Source organism: Rhinolophus sinicus, chromosome 1 (genome assembly GCF_057876585.1).
Source record: "Rhinolophus sinicus isolate RSI-liver-muscle chromosome 1, RSI-T2T, whole genome shotgun sequence".
In the NCBI taxonomy this organism is placed as follows: domain Eukaryota; kingdom Metazoa; phylum Chordata; class Mammalia; order Chiroptera; family Rhinolophidae; genus Rhinolophus; species Rhinolophus sinicus.
In genome coordinates, this window is record NC_142501.1 from 169,376,070 (window position 1) to 169,394,129 (window position 18,060).

At 36.6% G+C, this 18,060-nt stretch overlaps 1 protein-coding gene across 1 annotated transcript in view; it reads left to right on the plus strand.

Moving 5' to 3' along the window:
• PKD2 (polycystin 2, transient receptor potential cation channel) overlaps positions 1-17,492 on the plus strand; it is a 57,724-nt gene extending 40,232 nt beyond the window's left edge. Inside the window, exons 10-15 of the mRNA XM_019719343.3 lie at positions 2,217-2,315; positions 10,072-10,193; positions 10,449-10,566; positions 11,342-11,505; positions 14,465-14,612; positions 14,962-17,492. Coding sequence (XP_019574902.2) covers positions 2,217-2,315; positions 10,072-10,193; positions 10,449-10,566; positions 11,342-11,505; positions 14,465-14,612; positions 14,962-15,198 — 888 coding nt within the window. The 3' untranslated portion in view covers positions 15,199-17,492. The remainder of the gene's footprint in view (positions 1-2,216; positions 2,316-10,071; positions 10,194-10,448; positions 10,567-11,341; positions 11,506-14,464; positions 14,613-14,961) is intronic.
• Positions 17,493-18,060: the final 568 nt, after the last annotated feature.

Genomic DNA, 18,060 nt, shown 5'->3' on the forward strand with positions numbered 1-18,060 from the left:
GATGTACTTTAATAGGACTAAAAGAGTCAGGAATATCTTGCAAGTCATTTGTATCTTGCTGTTCCCAAGTATCATGATTACTTTTAAACTTAAGCCTCTTAAGTTTCTTCTTCCTATCATATATTAAGGACAAAAACAAAAAAAAATAGAGGAAGAAGTAAGCTTTTATTACTCTCTAACATTGGGAATACTTTGGATTCTGTAGCGTCTGAATCCCTGAATCTCTAATAAAAAAACAAAACCAGAAATCGAGAGTTCTGCAACAACCCTTTAGTTGACTTCAGGCCACCAGTTTCATATGTATATAATTGTGGCAATTGGAAATGCTAAAATGTGAACTTGTTTGAATGGTGTCCTCTAGTACGTAGCACCTTCTAAATTATTCAGTCACTATGTCAGATCAATCACTAGAACATGAAAAGAAGCGCTTAGTTTTTGTCTTTACACTAAAATGATTTTTTCTACTACCGCACAAAAAGGAATTGCTCTCCCTGAACCTCCCAGAGAGAAAGGGGAGGCTACTATCAATTTAAACCTTTCTTTTACGGACATGACAAGCCAACTGTAGGGTTTGCCACCCTTCTGAGATGACTGCCAAGTGTTAATTTATTGCACCTACTTAATAAGAAGCCACAGTGGTGTGAGGTGGCCCAGCTGAGGCAGGAAGCAAAAGGCCCATCATCAACAGGGAAAGACCACTGATTGCAGATGTTCATCCTACAATTAACGGAGAGAAGAAAAGTAAACTTCCTCTCCCCAGACCTTCAAGAGCCTTTCTCAGCCACTTTCTGTTTTTTGAAATCTCTTCAGAGGATGCACACTTTAATACATTTCAACTAAGATATTTGCAGGCATTAGGTAACAGCTGTTTGGAAACAAAAATAAAACAGATGCCTGGGTTGAAAAGGAGAAGGTGGGAGATGTTACTCTGACTGTAGCTGTCTGCCCTTGGAAATGAACATTAAGCCAGGAACTGTGTATTCTATATTCTATTCTCATATCTGCTGCAGAATCTTCAATATTTCTCCTTAATTCATAGCAATTCAATAGCCCAGCAAAATAATAGATCTATCACTTGTTCATCAATCATTCAATAAATATTTATTGAGCTGCTGTATTCCAGGCAATGTGCTAGATACAAGGAATGCAGGGTAAGGAAAATAGAGACCAACTCTGCCCTTATGAAGATTCTGTGAACTTGCAGGGAAAACAGATATAATCAGATACACAACTTTATATTTACAAATCATAGTGCTAAAAAGGAAAGCCAAAGGAAGAGCATGTTAAAGAAGGACCTGATCAACTGGGTACAGTGCTTCCAGAAAATCTTTTAGAAACAGGTGTTGGAAATATAAACCATTATATTGGGGAAGGAAAAAGTCAGGAAAATGAACTAACCATTACTGAGTAATATTGGCTATAAATTATGTAGCATGTACCATACATTAGGCCTGTCTTTAAGCACTTTAGATAGATTACGTCAGTCATTCTTACAACAAATCTGTGTGTGTGTGTGGGGGGGGGAGATACTATTATTTCTTCCATTTTATAAATGCAAAAACAAATAAATACATTTTTAAATGAAGATTAGAAAATTTAAACAATTTAGTCGTGGCAGTGCCAAGACTGAAACCCAAGTTTGCTTGACTCCAAAGTGTATGTCTTGTCGACTAAGCTTTTCTTGACTATCTTCCTGCTCAGCCTACCATATTCCTATTTGCAAAGATCATTTTAACTCTTAAAAATTTGTTCCATAAACCTCAAATATTATATAACAGTATTCGGAATAAGCATAGAATTCCATTTGTTTGTTGAAATTTGAAAAGCTGTTTAGAGTTCTACACTCCAAATAATTTATGTCAAATGAAAAATGCAGAGAACGTAGATAAGCAAAAATAATAAAATAATCCATTCATAGTTAAATACATTAATATTTTGTTGTATTTCATTATTGTCTCTTTTTGCAAAATATATTACAATATGTGGTTTTGTAAGTAAAAAAATATGTTGCATTTTCCTTTGGCATAACTTCTTTGAAAAAATAATTTTCCCAAACAATATGGTAGCAAAACTATTAATTTATGACTTCTTAAGATATCAAATTGTAAAAAAAGAAAAAAGGAACAAAAAAGGCGTGTGTCAAAGATTAGACTGATGTTTACAAAATATATTTAGGTTTCTTCTTTAACCTCACCTTTCCTTTGATTTACAAACAGAATATGTTTTTGGCCATCATCAATGATACTTACTCTGAAGTTAAATCTGATTTGGCCCAGCAGAAAGCTGAAATGGAACTCTCAGATCTTATCAGAAAGGTATGACAAGCCCTAATTCTCAGAATTGTTTTGAACATAAAATGAGCATTGTTTCAGCCAGATTTCCAAATCAACATTAATTGATTGTCATTGTTTAAAATAAAAAGTAGATTGCTATATTGTAGGAATAATCTAAGTCTTTTTAGAGAGATGGATCTACAGCTAGCTGAACTCCTTTAATGCCCTGGATTAAATTCTCAATAAACTCTTTGGATTCTTGGAGCTGAGCTGCTGGTTTCTGAGCTGCTGGTTTCTGGGCTGCTGGTTTCATCCCCTTTATTTATTTTGACACCTTTTCTAGCGGGCTCTCATTTGCACATCCAAAGTTCAGAATAAACTAGAAGGGAAAAATATAAAGACATTTCCACCTTTTCTATTTCAATTACAGTTTTAAAAAAAAGGAAAGGAAAAGAAAAGAAAAAGTTTCTGCGGCAAATACTTTGTAGTTCACCCTTTATCCTTAACTTTCCAGGGAAGTTTTAACGTAGTCAAAGGCAAAGGTCCATGGAGTAAGGACACAGCCTAAGGGAATGAGAACTTTCACCTATGCACCTTCTCAGGATATGTTTATGTTTAATGTTAAATGGAAGGGCAGGACTGGGAAGTTGGACAGCTTTGCTCTTCTCAATGTGACTTCTTTATTTGGTTTAAAATACAAAACTTAAGCAACAACAAATATCTACATCTAAAAGCACACAGCTTGTTTCCTAACGTCATTTTCTAAGATATAGTGGCCCTTTTCTGTTAGTTCAAACCAAAGGACTATGTTGTCTGTGAATCCTGTTGTAATAGAGAACTTATACTTCTTAAAACAAAGTCCTTTGGATGGGACCTAAGATTTACATTATCCTGAATTTTGCATAACAGTTGATTACATTGCAGCAAATCTTCATGGTGTAAGCAAGCGGTCCTCACTTTGCACTTTTGTTCTAATAGGCACACATTTCAGTTAAATCATACCAGCCTGTCAATACAGTTGGAACTTCAATTATCACAGTGTGTTGACTGTGAATAACAGTATAAAGTACAAACTTCACTTTCAGTTACCACAGTTTATTAACTGAGTGATAAAGTTCATACTTCCCTACAAATCGTGACCAAAGTAACAGATGTGCATCAAAATCGGTGACCTATAATGTCACTTCTTGCAAAGTCTCGGATTGTCAGTGAGGATCTGCTGTTCAGTTCACGCACAAAACATGTAGTTGTGCTACTTCCTTGTATCCCAGTGATAAATCATGTGACATTTTACAAAAAGGAATTGGAAGGGAGAGTGGACGAGCAAAGATGAAAGTATAGCAAAGAAAAAAGAATCACAACACTGGAAGAGAAAATCAAACAAACGTATTGGATTTATAGAAGAAAGAAGTAGCTGGCCACGGGAATGTCACTGCCACCATTCAAGAGATCTAGATATACAGCTAACAGGACAATAAGGCAAATTTATCAATATGAATGAGACGATTGTGACAGAATGAATGAAAATGTCACAGAGGAAATGACACTGGCAAAAAATTTCAAATGAAAGGAATTCTTGGCAATATTTCACAACACTAAAAGTACAAAGAATAAAATTTTGGGAGCTGGCCCATATTAAGAAAGGATTGTGATTATGGTAATACACCAAGACATAGGAAAGATGCTCACTCCGTACCATAAGTTACACAAGACTAAGGCAAGCAGTGTTCAAAATACTCTGGATAAGTTTTCTTGTTTTGGGTTTGTTTGTTTTCTCCCCTTAGGGAAAAGCGCGGTACTACTTATATTGCCAAGGAGATAATGAATGGATCCAGTAATTTCTGAGTTTACCTCAGGAAGGCTTAACTATCCATTAACCACATTCTTGAATTCAGGCTAGAACATCACATATTTCAGATTTTATACTAAATCATGGGCTTGGTCCCAGTGGAAATTGAAGCAGTGAGTGGGTTGAGACGAGCTTCATCTCACAAATCAAGCTCACAAATCATTAGACAAACTGGGATCCTCTTCACTAGTGAAAACTACTATCGTGCTAATAACAATAGCAATAAAAATAATAGCTAATACTGTTGCATCCTTATAATGAAAACTGTGGGGTAAGAACAGACTTTCCTCAAGGTTCTTCCGGCTAGCCTAACAATCAAATAGACATGAGACAGGTTAGCAAGAGAAAATAACCAAATTTATTACATACATGTGTATGAGAACCTCACATACATAAGAGACTCAGAGACTCCACATGCATGAGAGATTCAGAGACAGAGAACTTGTTATATAAGGCATCCTGAACTAGGGATGAGGTAAGGTGCCTTGGAGGTTTCAAAAGGTCATTGCAGGATGATAAGAGCAGACCTTTAGTAAATAGAAGTTTGCCTCGCCTGGTGAAAACTAGGAAGTAAGCAACTGTGAACTGTCTGTTACACCAGTATTTTATTTAGAGTGATATATTTATGAACACATATTAATTTCTAGGTATATATGTTATTTCCTCACAGCACAAATTTTTTTAATGTGGCATAAGGCATGTTTACTAATAGACCCAAACATCTTTAGTTCCTCTATTATAAAAAGCAAAAAGGTGATATACATATGTTCAGTAATTAATGTTTCATTATTTTATCTTATTTGGACATGCTGTGACTATCCATCATTTAATTTAACTAGCAAAACATTAAAATTTCAAGTTACCCAAGAGATTTAGGAAACCCTTTTTAACAATATACTTATTGCTAAAGAGTTCACCTAAAAAGAAACCTTTGATCCTACTTACATTTATTTAATTTACTTGCTCCTAAAAATAAAGTTTATAGATTACTTATGAAAATATAATCATACCAAGTTACTTTTCTTGCTGACAAATTTTGCAACAGAGAACTCGTTTGACTAATAAACCCAGGTAGAGTAAAAGTACTATTTAATGCTGATTATTCTAAAGATATGCCTATTTAACCAAACCAAACTCAAACCAGCTTTAATGTCAAATATTTTTCCAGATTATGTGATTCTAAAAAGTTTTGGGATTAGTTTCTGTTATATTTTTGAGAATTCTCATATAAGTGCTTATTCGTTTAAGCCAACTTAATAGAGCTTCTTTTTTTAATAAATTAACAATACCATCCAGAGGTAGAAAATACTAGACTTCTGGGGGGGATCACTGCATAAATTATATAAATGCCTAACCTCTGTGCTGTACACCTGAAACAGACATGAACAGAAATCTCCTAGCCTTCATTTTAAAATTACTGCCATAGGATGGATAAGATAATGTAAAAGAACAGTTGGATCCAAACTCTGTTTCTGGCAGAAAAAATTAAGGTTACCTGTATAGATGGCTAAAGCTTTTTCTTACTAATATTTGTGGAAAAAGCACTTAAGATTTGTATTTGTCCTTCGCAAGGGAGTCTTGGAGCCATAGAAGCAGTGCGTGCTTTCCAAAACACCTCAGTGTCCCTTTTTTTCCTTCAGTCTTAAGAATTGTGGACAATAAAGATAGCTGGGCTTTGAACTGCTTCTGGAGCTACATTTCCGGTTTCACAAAAATTTTTAAGATGAGAACAGCTGCTCTAAAAATCTGGGCTGTAACTTAAGTGGCAAATTGACCTACCTGTCGAACTACAGAATCTCTAATTTGCCTCCTTCCCCTTGGGTATAAAGTTTTATTTTACCTGAGGGAGGTAGCCCAAAAGAAAAAAAAAATTCCTGTCAGGCTCTGTCATTAGTTTCAATTTGACCAAATTTCTCATCAAAAAGTTATTAAATCCTTTGAAATATCTTGTCGGGTTTCCGCTGGGACAAACAGTAAATATTTCCGGCATTATTAAACAATTCCATAGACCTAAGAGGCTGCAAAAAGTTTACTACCTTCTAGAGTCTTTTCCTCTGACAGCCAAAAGAAAGAACTGACAGCCCTCATGTACCAGCCCCGCAGTGAGACACAATGTCTTTTCCATAATACACTCAGGTAAAAGAGATGCAATCAATTAAAATTGACATAACTTTTTTAAACATAAAGGCTGTTCAAACATTCCAATTTTCATACTCTTATGAATCTTTACTTTTCTATATTCTTTTAATCTAATTGTAGCTTGAGTCAGGGCTTCACCAACGGATTTTGGTACCACAGTTCATGGAGTGCTGGAAATTTCTTTTTTCTATCTCCTGACCATTTTATCCACTCTTGAGTAAAACGGCTTTGGGTTCCCAGCAAGAGGTTAAACCAGGGGACCTGTTATCAATCTTTAACTTGATTTAACCAGAGTGACTATTGCCGCAAGTGACTGATTGCTGGTCAGATTTTTCGTTGTATTCATTTCCCTACAGTCTTTTAAATGTCTCCACACAGGGGTAAATAGAGCAGACTTATTTGTGGGGAGTAACAGAAGGTCAATTTGGCCCATTCAGCCTTTGGTAGTGCTGTACTAAAACCTGTTTTAACCCCGTGAATATCTGTTTTATTTATTCCACTTTTTTTCTTTCTAATTAGCACATTCCTTATAATAGCCTTTGGAATTTTAGATTATAATTTCGTTAAGGGATGACAGCAATGTGGTAGGACCCTACTCATAAATGGAGTTGAGCCCATGTTTCTGTCTGGCCACATTTTGGAGCTTCCAACCTGACAGTTACCAAGCTGAGTTCTTAAGACATAAAATTTTAGGTTGTCTTTTAGTAAGATTTTGCCACTCTTTTTCTTTCATTTTTCTTTTTTAGGTACAGGACAATTGTACTTCCGATGTATTTTTTTTTTTTTTTTTACAGTATCTGTAAATGTCTGAAGATAAATAGGAAGGGGTCTGTCTGAGTAGACTTCGATTTTTGTTTTAATTCCTGTCCTTCCATCATATTAAGGGAATCTTAATGACTAGCTTTTATAACAATATGAGAGCTAAGAAAAAAAATTTCTTTCTTTTCGATTTAGAAGTTTTTCCAATTAAAAGGATCCATTGTCTGGCCTTGACATTAGGATCTATAGTGACTCAAACCAATACTATGGATGTAAGAGGCATCCTCAGAAGAGACTGCAAAAAGATGCAAGAATGTTTATTCCCAGAGTTAGCCTAAGAAATATGGGGTGGGTTCTGTCGTTAAACAGCTGTTCCAGAACACAGGGAATCACATGCTTTCCCCATTTGAGCAGAGTAAGGTTTAAGATTCCCTAAGCTTGGATCCACAGCCTATTTGGCTGCCCACCATTTACATAAGCATCCTCCACTTGGTGGAGATAATAGACCATCTCTAGGAGGAACCAGGTAGACACAGAAAATTCTGTAGAGAACTAGTCATGGCCGGATAGACAGCAAGATGCACCTTAGCAAGTACACCCTCTGGATGGTGGAGGCCAGAGAGAAAATATTCTCACTGGTCATAAGGCCCAGCTCTCAGGACATACAACATGAAGAAAGGAGAGAAACCAGACAGAGACAGAGACAAACAAAACCTGTGGGTACTCATATCAAGGAAATGAGTTGCTAGCCCAAGAAACTATTTTCACAAACATTTTCTCCTGCCAATCTAAATTTAGAAGAGAGGAAAAGACTCTCACCACCTTCGCTTCCACCAGACCCTGCAGACAGAGATCTGGGGGTGTGCTGCCTTGGTAAGCACCTTACCTTCTGCCAGCATGTGTAAAATGCCCCAAGATCTCCTCATCTGCAGCAGCCTCGTGGGGAAGCACGGGGTTCCAGCAGTGAGTTTACCCTACTCCTTGCATTAGCTGGGGGCAAGGAACAGACTTTCCTCTACCTTCAAGGTTCTTCTGCCTCGTCTAATCATCATAGACATGAGACAGAATAGCAAGAGAAAAATAACCAAATTTAATACATACACATATATGTATGGGAACCCCACATACATGAGCAAGTCAGAGATGACACATGAACGAGAGGTTTGGAGATAGAAAGGGAACATGGGGATAGAAGACATCCTGAGCTAAGGATGAGGCAAGGTGCCTTAAGGGCTTGAAAAGTCATTGCAACATGATAAGAACAGATGTTAGTAAATGAAAGTTTGTCCTGCCCTATAGATAGGTCAAAAGAGGTTATCTCTAATAATCTCTTATTATGGCAAGGCCCCTAATTCAAGTTGTTCTAGGTAATTAAGGGAAGGGCAAAGTTTCTTTTGAACCTGAGGCTAAAGGTGTCTTCAGCTCAAAACAATCTGCATACCACGGAGGCATATCTTGGAGTGACTCATTACGAATCCCCATAACACAATGCTAAATACATGTATATTATCTCATTTCTTTCTGATGACAGCTATGTGAATTGATTGCTGTTCTGCACACTCTAGGTATGACGTAACTGAGGCATGAAGGGAAGCATGTCCAAGGTCACATACGGCACACACTGGGCTGATCCATAGCACTTGGCTGGGCCAGGACTTGGACCCAGGTCTATCTGGCTACAAGTTCATGCCTTTAGCACATTCAAAAGACTCTATACATGGCAAAAGGAACTTGTTTTATTTGGATAGGAAAGTAGAAAGGCAATTCTAGTGCCTTCTCCTTTCAATAACTTAATATGAACTGCTCAAAGTGAGTAATTGAGATGCTTCTCAGCATAGGTGATTCAGTATTTTGGATCCCAGAGTGCTGTTATAGAAAGAAGTCACAGTGTAAATCATAATTTTCTTCTAAGATATGGGTGGTTCAGGGTGGTTGGCTCTTTTCTTTGCTGTTTGGAAAGCGTGAAATTTCCATTTGTGTTATTTGTAACATCTCTGACTTTGCAGTGCTCAACTCTTATCTTGATAGCCACTGGCCTGGCTGCCAAAATATTTAGTAAAAGTGGTCTGGGGGATACCCACTCACCATGTTTGGTTTGGGGGAATATTCACCGTCATAGTCTATGGAGCTGCCACGCAGCCCCAAAGTCTCATAAAAATTGCACCATATCATCTCAAAAGAATCTTGCAGTCAGAAAGGTGGCCCCTTTGGAAGGTGTCATTGAAATCCCAACATTTAGGTCCAATTGGTAGAGGTGGTTGCATGATGTTGTGATTTAGAAGGTCTTAGGATAAGTTTACGATAAAACTTAGGAAAAGTTTTTACAAAGAAATAAAATACTTTAATTTTCAATGTTTCTAATGTTTTAAATTTGAATGTACTAAATATTCATTTTACTATTTTTTTTTTTAAATTTCCCTATGACTTTCTAACCAACACAAAGGGAGGTTTTAATGTTTGACAAACAGTTTTAAAGGTCATGGAGCAATCATAATTTTTCCTGTTGATTATTAACATCACTTTGTACAGTTTGAGCTTGCACTTTTACAGTCCTACACTAAAATGCAAAGCAAGGTCAGCCTGTAGTTTATTAATGAAAAGTCCACATTCACATTTTACTTAATTTTTTTACATGCTTAACATATATAAGGAAATTACTATGAGATAATATAAAAAATAAACAATCTATGACTCAGATTTCTCAGTAGTAAGAACTGTTGCACATTCGTACATATTCTGAGGCAGACAGCTATGAAACATATAGCGATTTTCATTTCTATAACCTAAACTTGAGTTCATATATGAGCAAAAGGCCCTTAGTTCTTGACTTACTGAAAGTCTTTGACTCTTTTCATATAACTCTTCCACAAGAGTTTTGTGGAAAAATCGGGATACTTTCGTTATTCATGCATTCAACATGTACTTGATGTGTGGCCAACTTATGTCAAGCACTCTTCTGGTTACTGGGTTTACAGTAGTTACTACTGTAAATGGAAGGTAAAGCAAATGCAAAAGGAGAATACACTAAACCAAGTATTTTCTTTTCAACAGGGCTACCATAAAGCTTTGGTCAAGCTAAAACTAAAAAAAAATACTGTGGATGACATTTCCGAGAGTCTGCGGCAAGGGGGAGGCAAGTTAAACTTTGATGAACTTCGCCAAGATCTCAAAGGGTGAGAATTATGTTTTCTGAGGACCTGGGATGTTGCTTATGCAAAGATAAATTGTTGGAAATAAGGATATTTCTGGCCCAAGTACTCATAGAGACACTTTTTTTTTTTTCTTAGAGGTGGGTATCTTTCTGGAACATATTGTAAGAGGAGGACTGTCCCTGAGTCAGCAATTTCTCATTTCCTCTTGCATTTTGTTGTCTCTGGGTTGGTCCACGTATGTGAATGCGTTCATCTATAACCTCTCAATAATTTCAGGAAGGGCCATACTGATGCAGAAATTGAGGCAATATTCACAAAGTATGACCAAGATGGAGACCAAGAACTGACTGAACATGAACATCAGCAGATGAGAGACGACTTGGAAAAAGAGAGGGTAGGTTTAGTTTAAGAGAATATGATTTGATTCAGCACCCAAGATATTTCAAACTCCATGCTAAATAGTGGGTGAGCTTCTCTCTCTGTCTCTCCCCACCCCCCACCTCATCTCTCTTTCTCTCTCTCTGTCAATTTATGTATTAGTACCCTGCTTATTCTAACAAGGATATGTAACACATTAATATATAAAAATGTAGTCGGTTAGCATAAATGTAAAAAAAACAAAACAAAATGAAGAATGAAGCAAAACAAAGCAAAAGTGAAATATAAAACTAGACTGAATGAAGTGGAAAATGCATTCCATAAAAACACACATGCTTATTGAAATTGGGCTACACATTTGGCCCTAAGCTTTCTAGTAACCAACTTGAAAAGAGAAACCTGAGTAGTTATATACTTCGTAATATCCATGAGAGTGCGAAAAAAATATTTCTCAAGAGATATAAAATTAGTTGATCTTTATATTAACATTTAAAATAAAACAGCTGCCTTCCATTTGAATAATTATTATGAAACTGAAAAGTAAATTTACATGGGCTTTTATAGTCAGAAAAAAAATAATAAAAAGCTTAATTCATTACCTTACTGGTAATTAAAATCACTTTTGAAAATTTGCCAGTCCATGAAATTGAAAAGTATGGGAATCACAGTCAGGTGATAACCACAAAGAAACCTGAAGTAAAGGGCACGCACCCATTTTTCATTGGCCCAAGCCCTCAATGAAATGTCTGTGGGGTCCAGGTGGTCCTGCTCAATGACGCCATTTTCTTCAGGAGGACCTGGACTTGGATCACAGCTCTTTACCTCGTCCCATGAGCAGCCGAAGTTTCCCACGAAGCCTGGATGACTCTGAGGAAGAGGATGATGAAGACAGTGGGCATAGCTCCAGAAGGAGGGGAAGCATCTCCAGTGGAGTTTCTTATGAAGAGTTTCAAGTGTAAGTATAAAGGAATTGCAATACACAACTTTGCTCTTACCCACTTCCTTTGTCCTGTTATTGTCAAATGTATTATGATATTTCTATATGTTATAGGCCTAACAACACCTTTGTGTACATATTGTCTTGTACAGTTCCTCTTTAAATCAGTTAAGAGAATAAAGGAAAAGAAATATGCATCAATGCTGCCTTTCATAGTTACGTAATTCCCTGTACCAGTGCTCTTTGTTTTTCCGTGTGCTTTTAATTACAGTACTGTCTGGAATCACTTGCTTTCAGACTGAAGAACTTCCTTTAGCATCTCTTCTAAAGCAGGCCTGCTTGCATGAATTCTCTCAGTTTTCGTTGATCTAGGGATACTTTTATTTTACTTTCATTTCCTTCTGGCTTCCATTGTTTCTGATGAGAAGCCAGCTGTTAATCTTACTGAGTTTCCCTTGTATGTGACAAGTCATTTTTCTCTTGCTGCGTTCAAGATTTTTTCTTTGTCTTTAACCTTTCAGTATTTTTATTATGATATGTCTGAGTGTGGATCTCTTTGCAGTTATCCTACCTGATGTTCACTAAGCTTCTTGGGTGTGTGATATTTTCATCAAATTTAGTAAATTTTTAATCATACGTCTTCAAATATTTTTCTGTTCCTTCCTTTCTTTTCCTTCTGGGACTCCCAGTATGTGTATGTTGGGGTGCATAATGTTATCCCATATTTCTCTTAGGCTCTGTTCATTTTTCTTCATTCTTTTTTGACTCTGTTCTTCAGATTGCATAGTTTCTATCCATCCATCTCAAGTTTACCAATTTATTCTTCTGCCTGCTCAAATCTATTGTTGAGACTCTCTAGTGAATTTTTCATTTTATGTATTGTACTTTTCAACTCCAGAATTTCTATTTGGTCCTTTTTAATAATTTCTGTCTCTGTATTGATATTCTCTATTTGATGAGACAATGACATCATACCATCCTTTATTTATTTAAGCATGATTTCCTTTACTCTTTTGACTATATTTATATCAGCTACTTTGAACTCTTCATCTACTAAGTCTATCTGAGCCTTCTCAAAGATAGTTTCTGTTACCTGCTTTTTTCCCCTTGTGTATAGATTACATTTTCCTCTTTCTTTTTCATAATTTTTTATTGAAAACTGAAGGTGTTAAATAACATATTACAGCAATTCTAAATAGTAATTTCCCTTCCCCCCAGGGTGTGTTTTTGTTGTTGTTTGTGTGTTTGTTCTTTAATGAAGTCTGTTTCCTCCACATGCTGAAGCCTCTGATGTGTCCCTTGTCAGAGGGCACAGCCACGACAATGCACACAGTCATCCTGGGAAGACAGTGGCTTTAGCAGGACTCTGTTGTCTTCCCTGATCTCCGTTATCTTCAGTTCCACTAATTGTTGGCTGTTTGGTCTTTTGTTTTCAGTAATGCGTTGGGATATAAATTGCTCTACAGTCCCATCCAATTAAATGCAGGCCCCTTTGAGGGGTAGTTTTTGAGGCCAGTCTTTAGGTCTCTTCTTAGCTGTCTCTTTCCTGGTTCTCTCTGGTAAACTAGCTGGTAAGCAAGTTAATTTGTTGATCTCATGAAGACTAGTCTACTGTTAATTGCCCATCACCACCATCACCATTGTTTTCAAGAGCAGTCTTAGGCTTGAATTTCCCCAGGCTTTGTTCCAAATAAAACCAGTACACTTGGGGGAAGCTTTGAAGCTCTCTGTTTTATAGCCTGACTCTACAGAAGCAAAACCTCTATGCCACTGCTCCAGAGCTAGGGGCAAGGAGAGCAGCCCATCTCTCTCAAAGTGACGGCCTGCTTCCTAAATAAGGCATTGGGCTGGAATGGTAGCCTGTGGTCTTCTCAGCCTGTCTCTCCTGGCATGGAAACTCCACCCTACCCTTGGAAGTTGAATGGGGAAAGAGAGCCTCATATTCACCCACTCTTGCCCAGATTAGAGCCTCTGCCACATGGATTTGAGCTAGAGACGTAGGGATGAGAAATGCTGGCAGCCTGCACCTCCCTGGGAGATACTGTAGCCCTCCGTTGGAGCTGAGGGGCCAGGGAGCCCTGTGTCCTTTGCCCCACACACCAGAGTGGTACTTTGGTCATACTGAGCTGGGGACAGTAGAAAGGGAACAGATTGTGGCTCAAACGTCACAGATTCTCACTCGTCTTACTAAAATTTAGTGGATTTTATTAAATAAATGCTTCTTTATTTGCTCTATGCCCTTAAGAAAATTTCCAGAAATTAAAACTATTAAAAAAAAAAAAAAAAAAAAAAAAATATATATATATATATATATATATATATATATATATATATATTAACAGTTATGGTTCTTTCACTGGGAGAGGGCCTACAAAGCCCATTCCAGAAGTTATCTTCTATTATATTTTTAAAGTATTTATATAACATTTTGCTTATTCAAAATAATGGGATCATAGGTGAACATACTGATTTCTAACTGCTTTATTTGCTTACTATATTGTCAACATCACTCTACTTCATTAAATATTCTGTTGCAATATAATTTCTGGTGTTGGCTCAGAATTCCATTGTATACATGAACAACAACACATTTAAATAATCTTGTATTAATTATTTAATGTAGTCATTTTTCATTGTCATATTCTTAATAAGTAAAACTCTCTTGAATATCCTGGTAGCCAAAAATCACACATATGCTTAATTATTTACTTTAGAAACTTTTCAGAAAAAAAGACTATCTGAATAGAAAGTAGGCATACATTTTAAAGATGTCTGATACCATGTTGACTTGCAGAGGCTTTCTTTCCACCAGCAATGTATGAGAGTTTATCTCTAAAGTTTGAGACTACAAGGAAAATGTTTCTGATGATCATACTGTTTAAAACAAAATCTTAGCACTTCCATTTGAAAAGCCAACTGGGCTGAAAAGACAACAATGCAAGGTGGCTTTGTCCCTCCCCACTGTGGTTTCCTACAGCCTCGTGAGAAGAGTGGACCGAATGGAACACTCCATCGGCAGCATTGTCTCCAAGATAGATGCTGTCATAGTGAAGCTGGAGATCATGGAGCGGGCCAAACTGAAGAGAAGGGAGGTGCTGGGAAGGCTGCTGGACGGGGTGGCCGAGGTAAGTGGTCATCTGCAACACAAACACTCCCATTCTATCAAATATCAAGGTTGTCATTATTTTGTAAGCCTTAATCTGAGAGGTTTCTCTGTCTCCATAGCTGTAGATCAATTCATAGTCTAAAGATGTTACTTTCTTCATACTCCACACGCCTACCTTCCCTTGGATGGTAGAATTAAGCAAAAACATTTCCTCTAGTAACTGGGAATTGCTGTTATGTGCTGTAAATCTTCAGCCTTACCTAATTACAAGCAGATTATTTGGCCCCTAAATTTCCTCAGGCAATTTCTAAGTTCAAGAATATGCATCAATCTACCCTTAACATTCTGGTTTCTTTTTTGTTTATTAGGATGAAAGGCTAGGTCATGACAGTGAAATCCACAGGGAACAGATGGAACGGCTAGTGCGGGAAGAGTTGGAACGCTGGGAATGCGATGATGCAGCTTCCCAAATAAGTCATGGTTTAGGCACACCCGTGGGACTAAATGGTCAGCCTCGCCCCAGAAGTTCCCGCCCTTCTTCCTCTCAATCCACGGAAGGAATAGAAGGTGGAGGTGGAACCGGAAGTTCCAATATCCACGTGTAGGATGTTTGTTAGTATAATAAATGTGTTCCTAATAGATGAGAAGGCGGCTGTCCTGAGTTTCCATAGCAAGGACACGACAGTAAGTCCTCACTTAACATTGCTGATAGGTTCTTCGAACTGTGGTGAAACGCATATAACGAAACCAATGTTACCATAGGCTAATTGACATAAGTAAGAGTTTAGTTCCTACGGCATCAAAGTTATAACTAAACGATGTTATTCCAAGCCCTGCTTATTTATATGCCCTCACCACCATATAATGCTGGTCTTTGTGACTAATTGTTAATTCTTCTGCACTTTAATTTATTTTAGATAAATTTTTCCCATGGATCAAAGAAGACTTTTTACTTTTTCTCATATAAGAAATTAGTTGTAAATATTGAGTACAGAAACAACATCTTTGTAAAGTATTCAGAGTGGTATACCCACTTGCTACCATGACTGAGTCTTTTCAGTTTACAATGAAGTCGCCTTTTAAAGCTAGAAGAGAACTGTCAAAAGGCTTCTGAGTTTTATTTTCAATCACAAAAATCAGTATTGTCATTTTTGCCCAGTGTGTGAAGGGAAAGTAGGGGCATTCCTTCTCACTCAGGCTGAGGTCATGGGCTTACTACACAGCTTTCTTTTTTAAAAGGAGCCTTTTATTTCAACTACCTTCCTGGGGTAAACTTTTCTAAAAGATGAGCTAGAAAAGAACTCCAAACAATAGAATGGGTACGTAGTCATTATGCTAAATTTCGTATGAATGGTTAAGGTAAATGTTGAATACCATGCTTTTTTGTTATTTTATCATATCTAACGTCTGTTGGAATAACCGTTTCACTTAATTTTTACACTATTTTTGCTCTCATTTGAAATGAGCTGCATGAAATCACCAAAGATCAGTTATGGGTTAAAATGTCATCTCTAATCATAACAGGAGAACCGGAAGGAGCCATATCACTAAGTTGGAATTTTTCTCATAATTGGTTTAGTATAAAGATTCATTCATATATTCTCTTTCCCATATGACTCAACTTATTTGCAAGTAACTGTAATGTTGAACTAATCTAGAATGGACAACTTAACTAAAATTTTTAGTACACATTGAAAGTTTTCGCTCAGCAAATTTGTTCATTTTAAATAAAATGTTAAATGTGTTCTAAATTTATATAAAAATACTGTAAAACTAAAATTTGAGTTTTGTACTGTTTAAAGAATACACATCTCAAATACTCTTAGTTCTGCATTTCAAAACTAGAATTTCTAATCTAAATGAGCTCAATTTAATGAAAAGGAGCTTTTGATATTGAACGTTCATCCATTATCAGAAACTACCGTGTTTCCCCGAAAATAAGACCTAACTGGAAAATAAGCTCTAGCATGATTTTTCAGGATGACATACCCTGAACATAAGGCCTAATAAGTTTTTTGGAGCAAACCTTAATATAAGACCCAGTCTTATTTTTGGGGAAACACAGTATCAGCCAAAGTTTGAGTTTGCAGCAATTTTTTTGTCATTAGGAGAGGTCTCAGCAAATTTATGGGGAAGAAATCCGTCTCTCAGTAAAAAATAAAAGTCTTATTTTTCGAAAGTTTTGAATAAGATGACCTGAGAGCTAATAGGATAAGCAAGAGAGCATTCAGTGCTGGTGAATAACTCATTTGGAAAACAATAGAAGAGGGGCCTGTTTTTAAATGCTATGTTTTAATGCACATGTGGTTCATTTAATTGGTAGAACATGTCAGTCAAATCTTCAATGAAAACATGAGCAACAAACCTTTCTAAGTTGGCTTCTACAGAAATGATAAACACTGGGTTTCTTTAACAGTTATTTCCCATGGCTTCATCTCCATCTTTATTTGCAGTATGCTGCAAAAGTCCTTTATTACTAGGTACTAACGTTTGCATTCCAGGGATAGTGAGTGTATGTATTTATGTATGTGTACCATGTTGTTACATGTAAACAAACTTCAATTTGAAGTGCAGCCATTATGTGGTATCCATGTGTGTTGACCACGTGCCATATATCAATTATGGTCACTAGAAAGTCTTTTATGATACTTATTGTTATACTTTTTTTTTTTACTTCACCTGTAAAATTTTGCAAAATTCTTTCTTTTTACCCATAAGTTGCCTATTTTTGTTTTCTTTAGTCATGGAAAATTCCCTCCTTATCCTTCCCCTGTCATCTTCCCCTCTATATTAATATTATTAAGATGTTATATATGCAGGTTTCTCTCAACAATTGAGAATTTCATTAATGTGTAATACTGAGCACTTTACTTCTTAATAAAGACTTGATATAAAAGTGGATGTAAGAGTTGTCTGTTTCCTAAGTAGAAGCAATTAGATAATTTGCCTTGTATCATGAGCCTAATAGTAAAGGCTTAAACTTTCAATAGTCATCTTCTCTTTTTATGTCCCAAAACAACATGATTGACACGTTACTTCTTCTGCAGTATGTATCTCTAGTAGGTTATTCTGACGATTGTGTAGTATTTCCTAGTGTGAAACCATCACATTTTACTTATGTATTCCTATAGTGAGTGGTTGGCTTGAATTGTTCTACTATTCCAAATCTTTGTAAGTAATTCCCTTGTAGAGTTTTCATGGGTTCCTCCGTGAGTACATAACAGGAGTCAGAGTCCCAGGTATAAGTGAATACATATTTAATTTTACCCAGAGCGGTCAGGTTGCCCTCCAGAATGACTGCACCAATCTACAATCCCACTACGTGCATGAGATTACCACTTTTATCCAACCCTCACCAGCACTGGTACCATCTAGCTACCTAATCGCTGTTAATGGAATGGTTTTAAAGTGAGGTCTCATTTTATTTTGCATTTCTCTGATTCCTAATAAGGAGAATCATCCCCTCA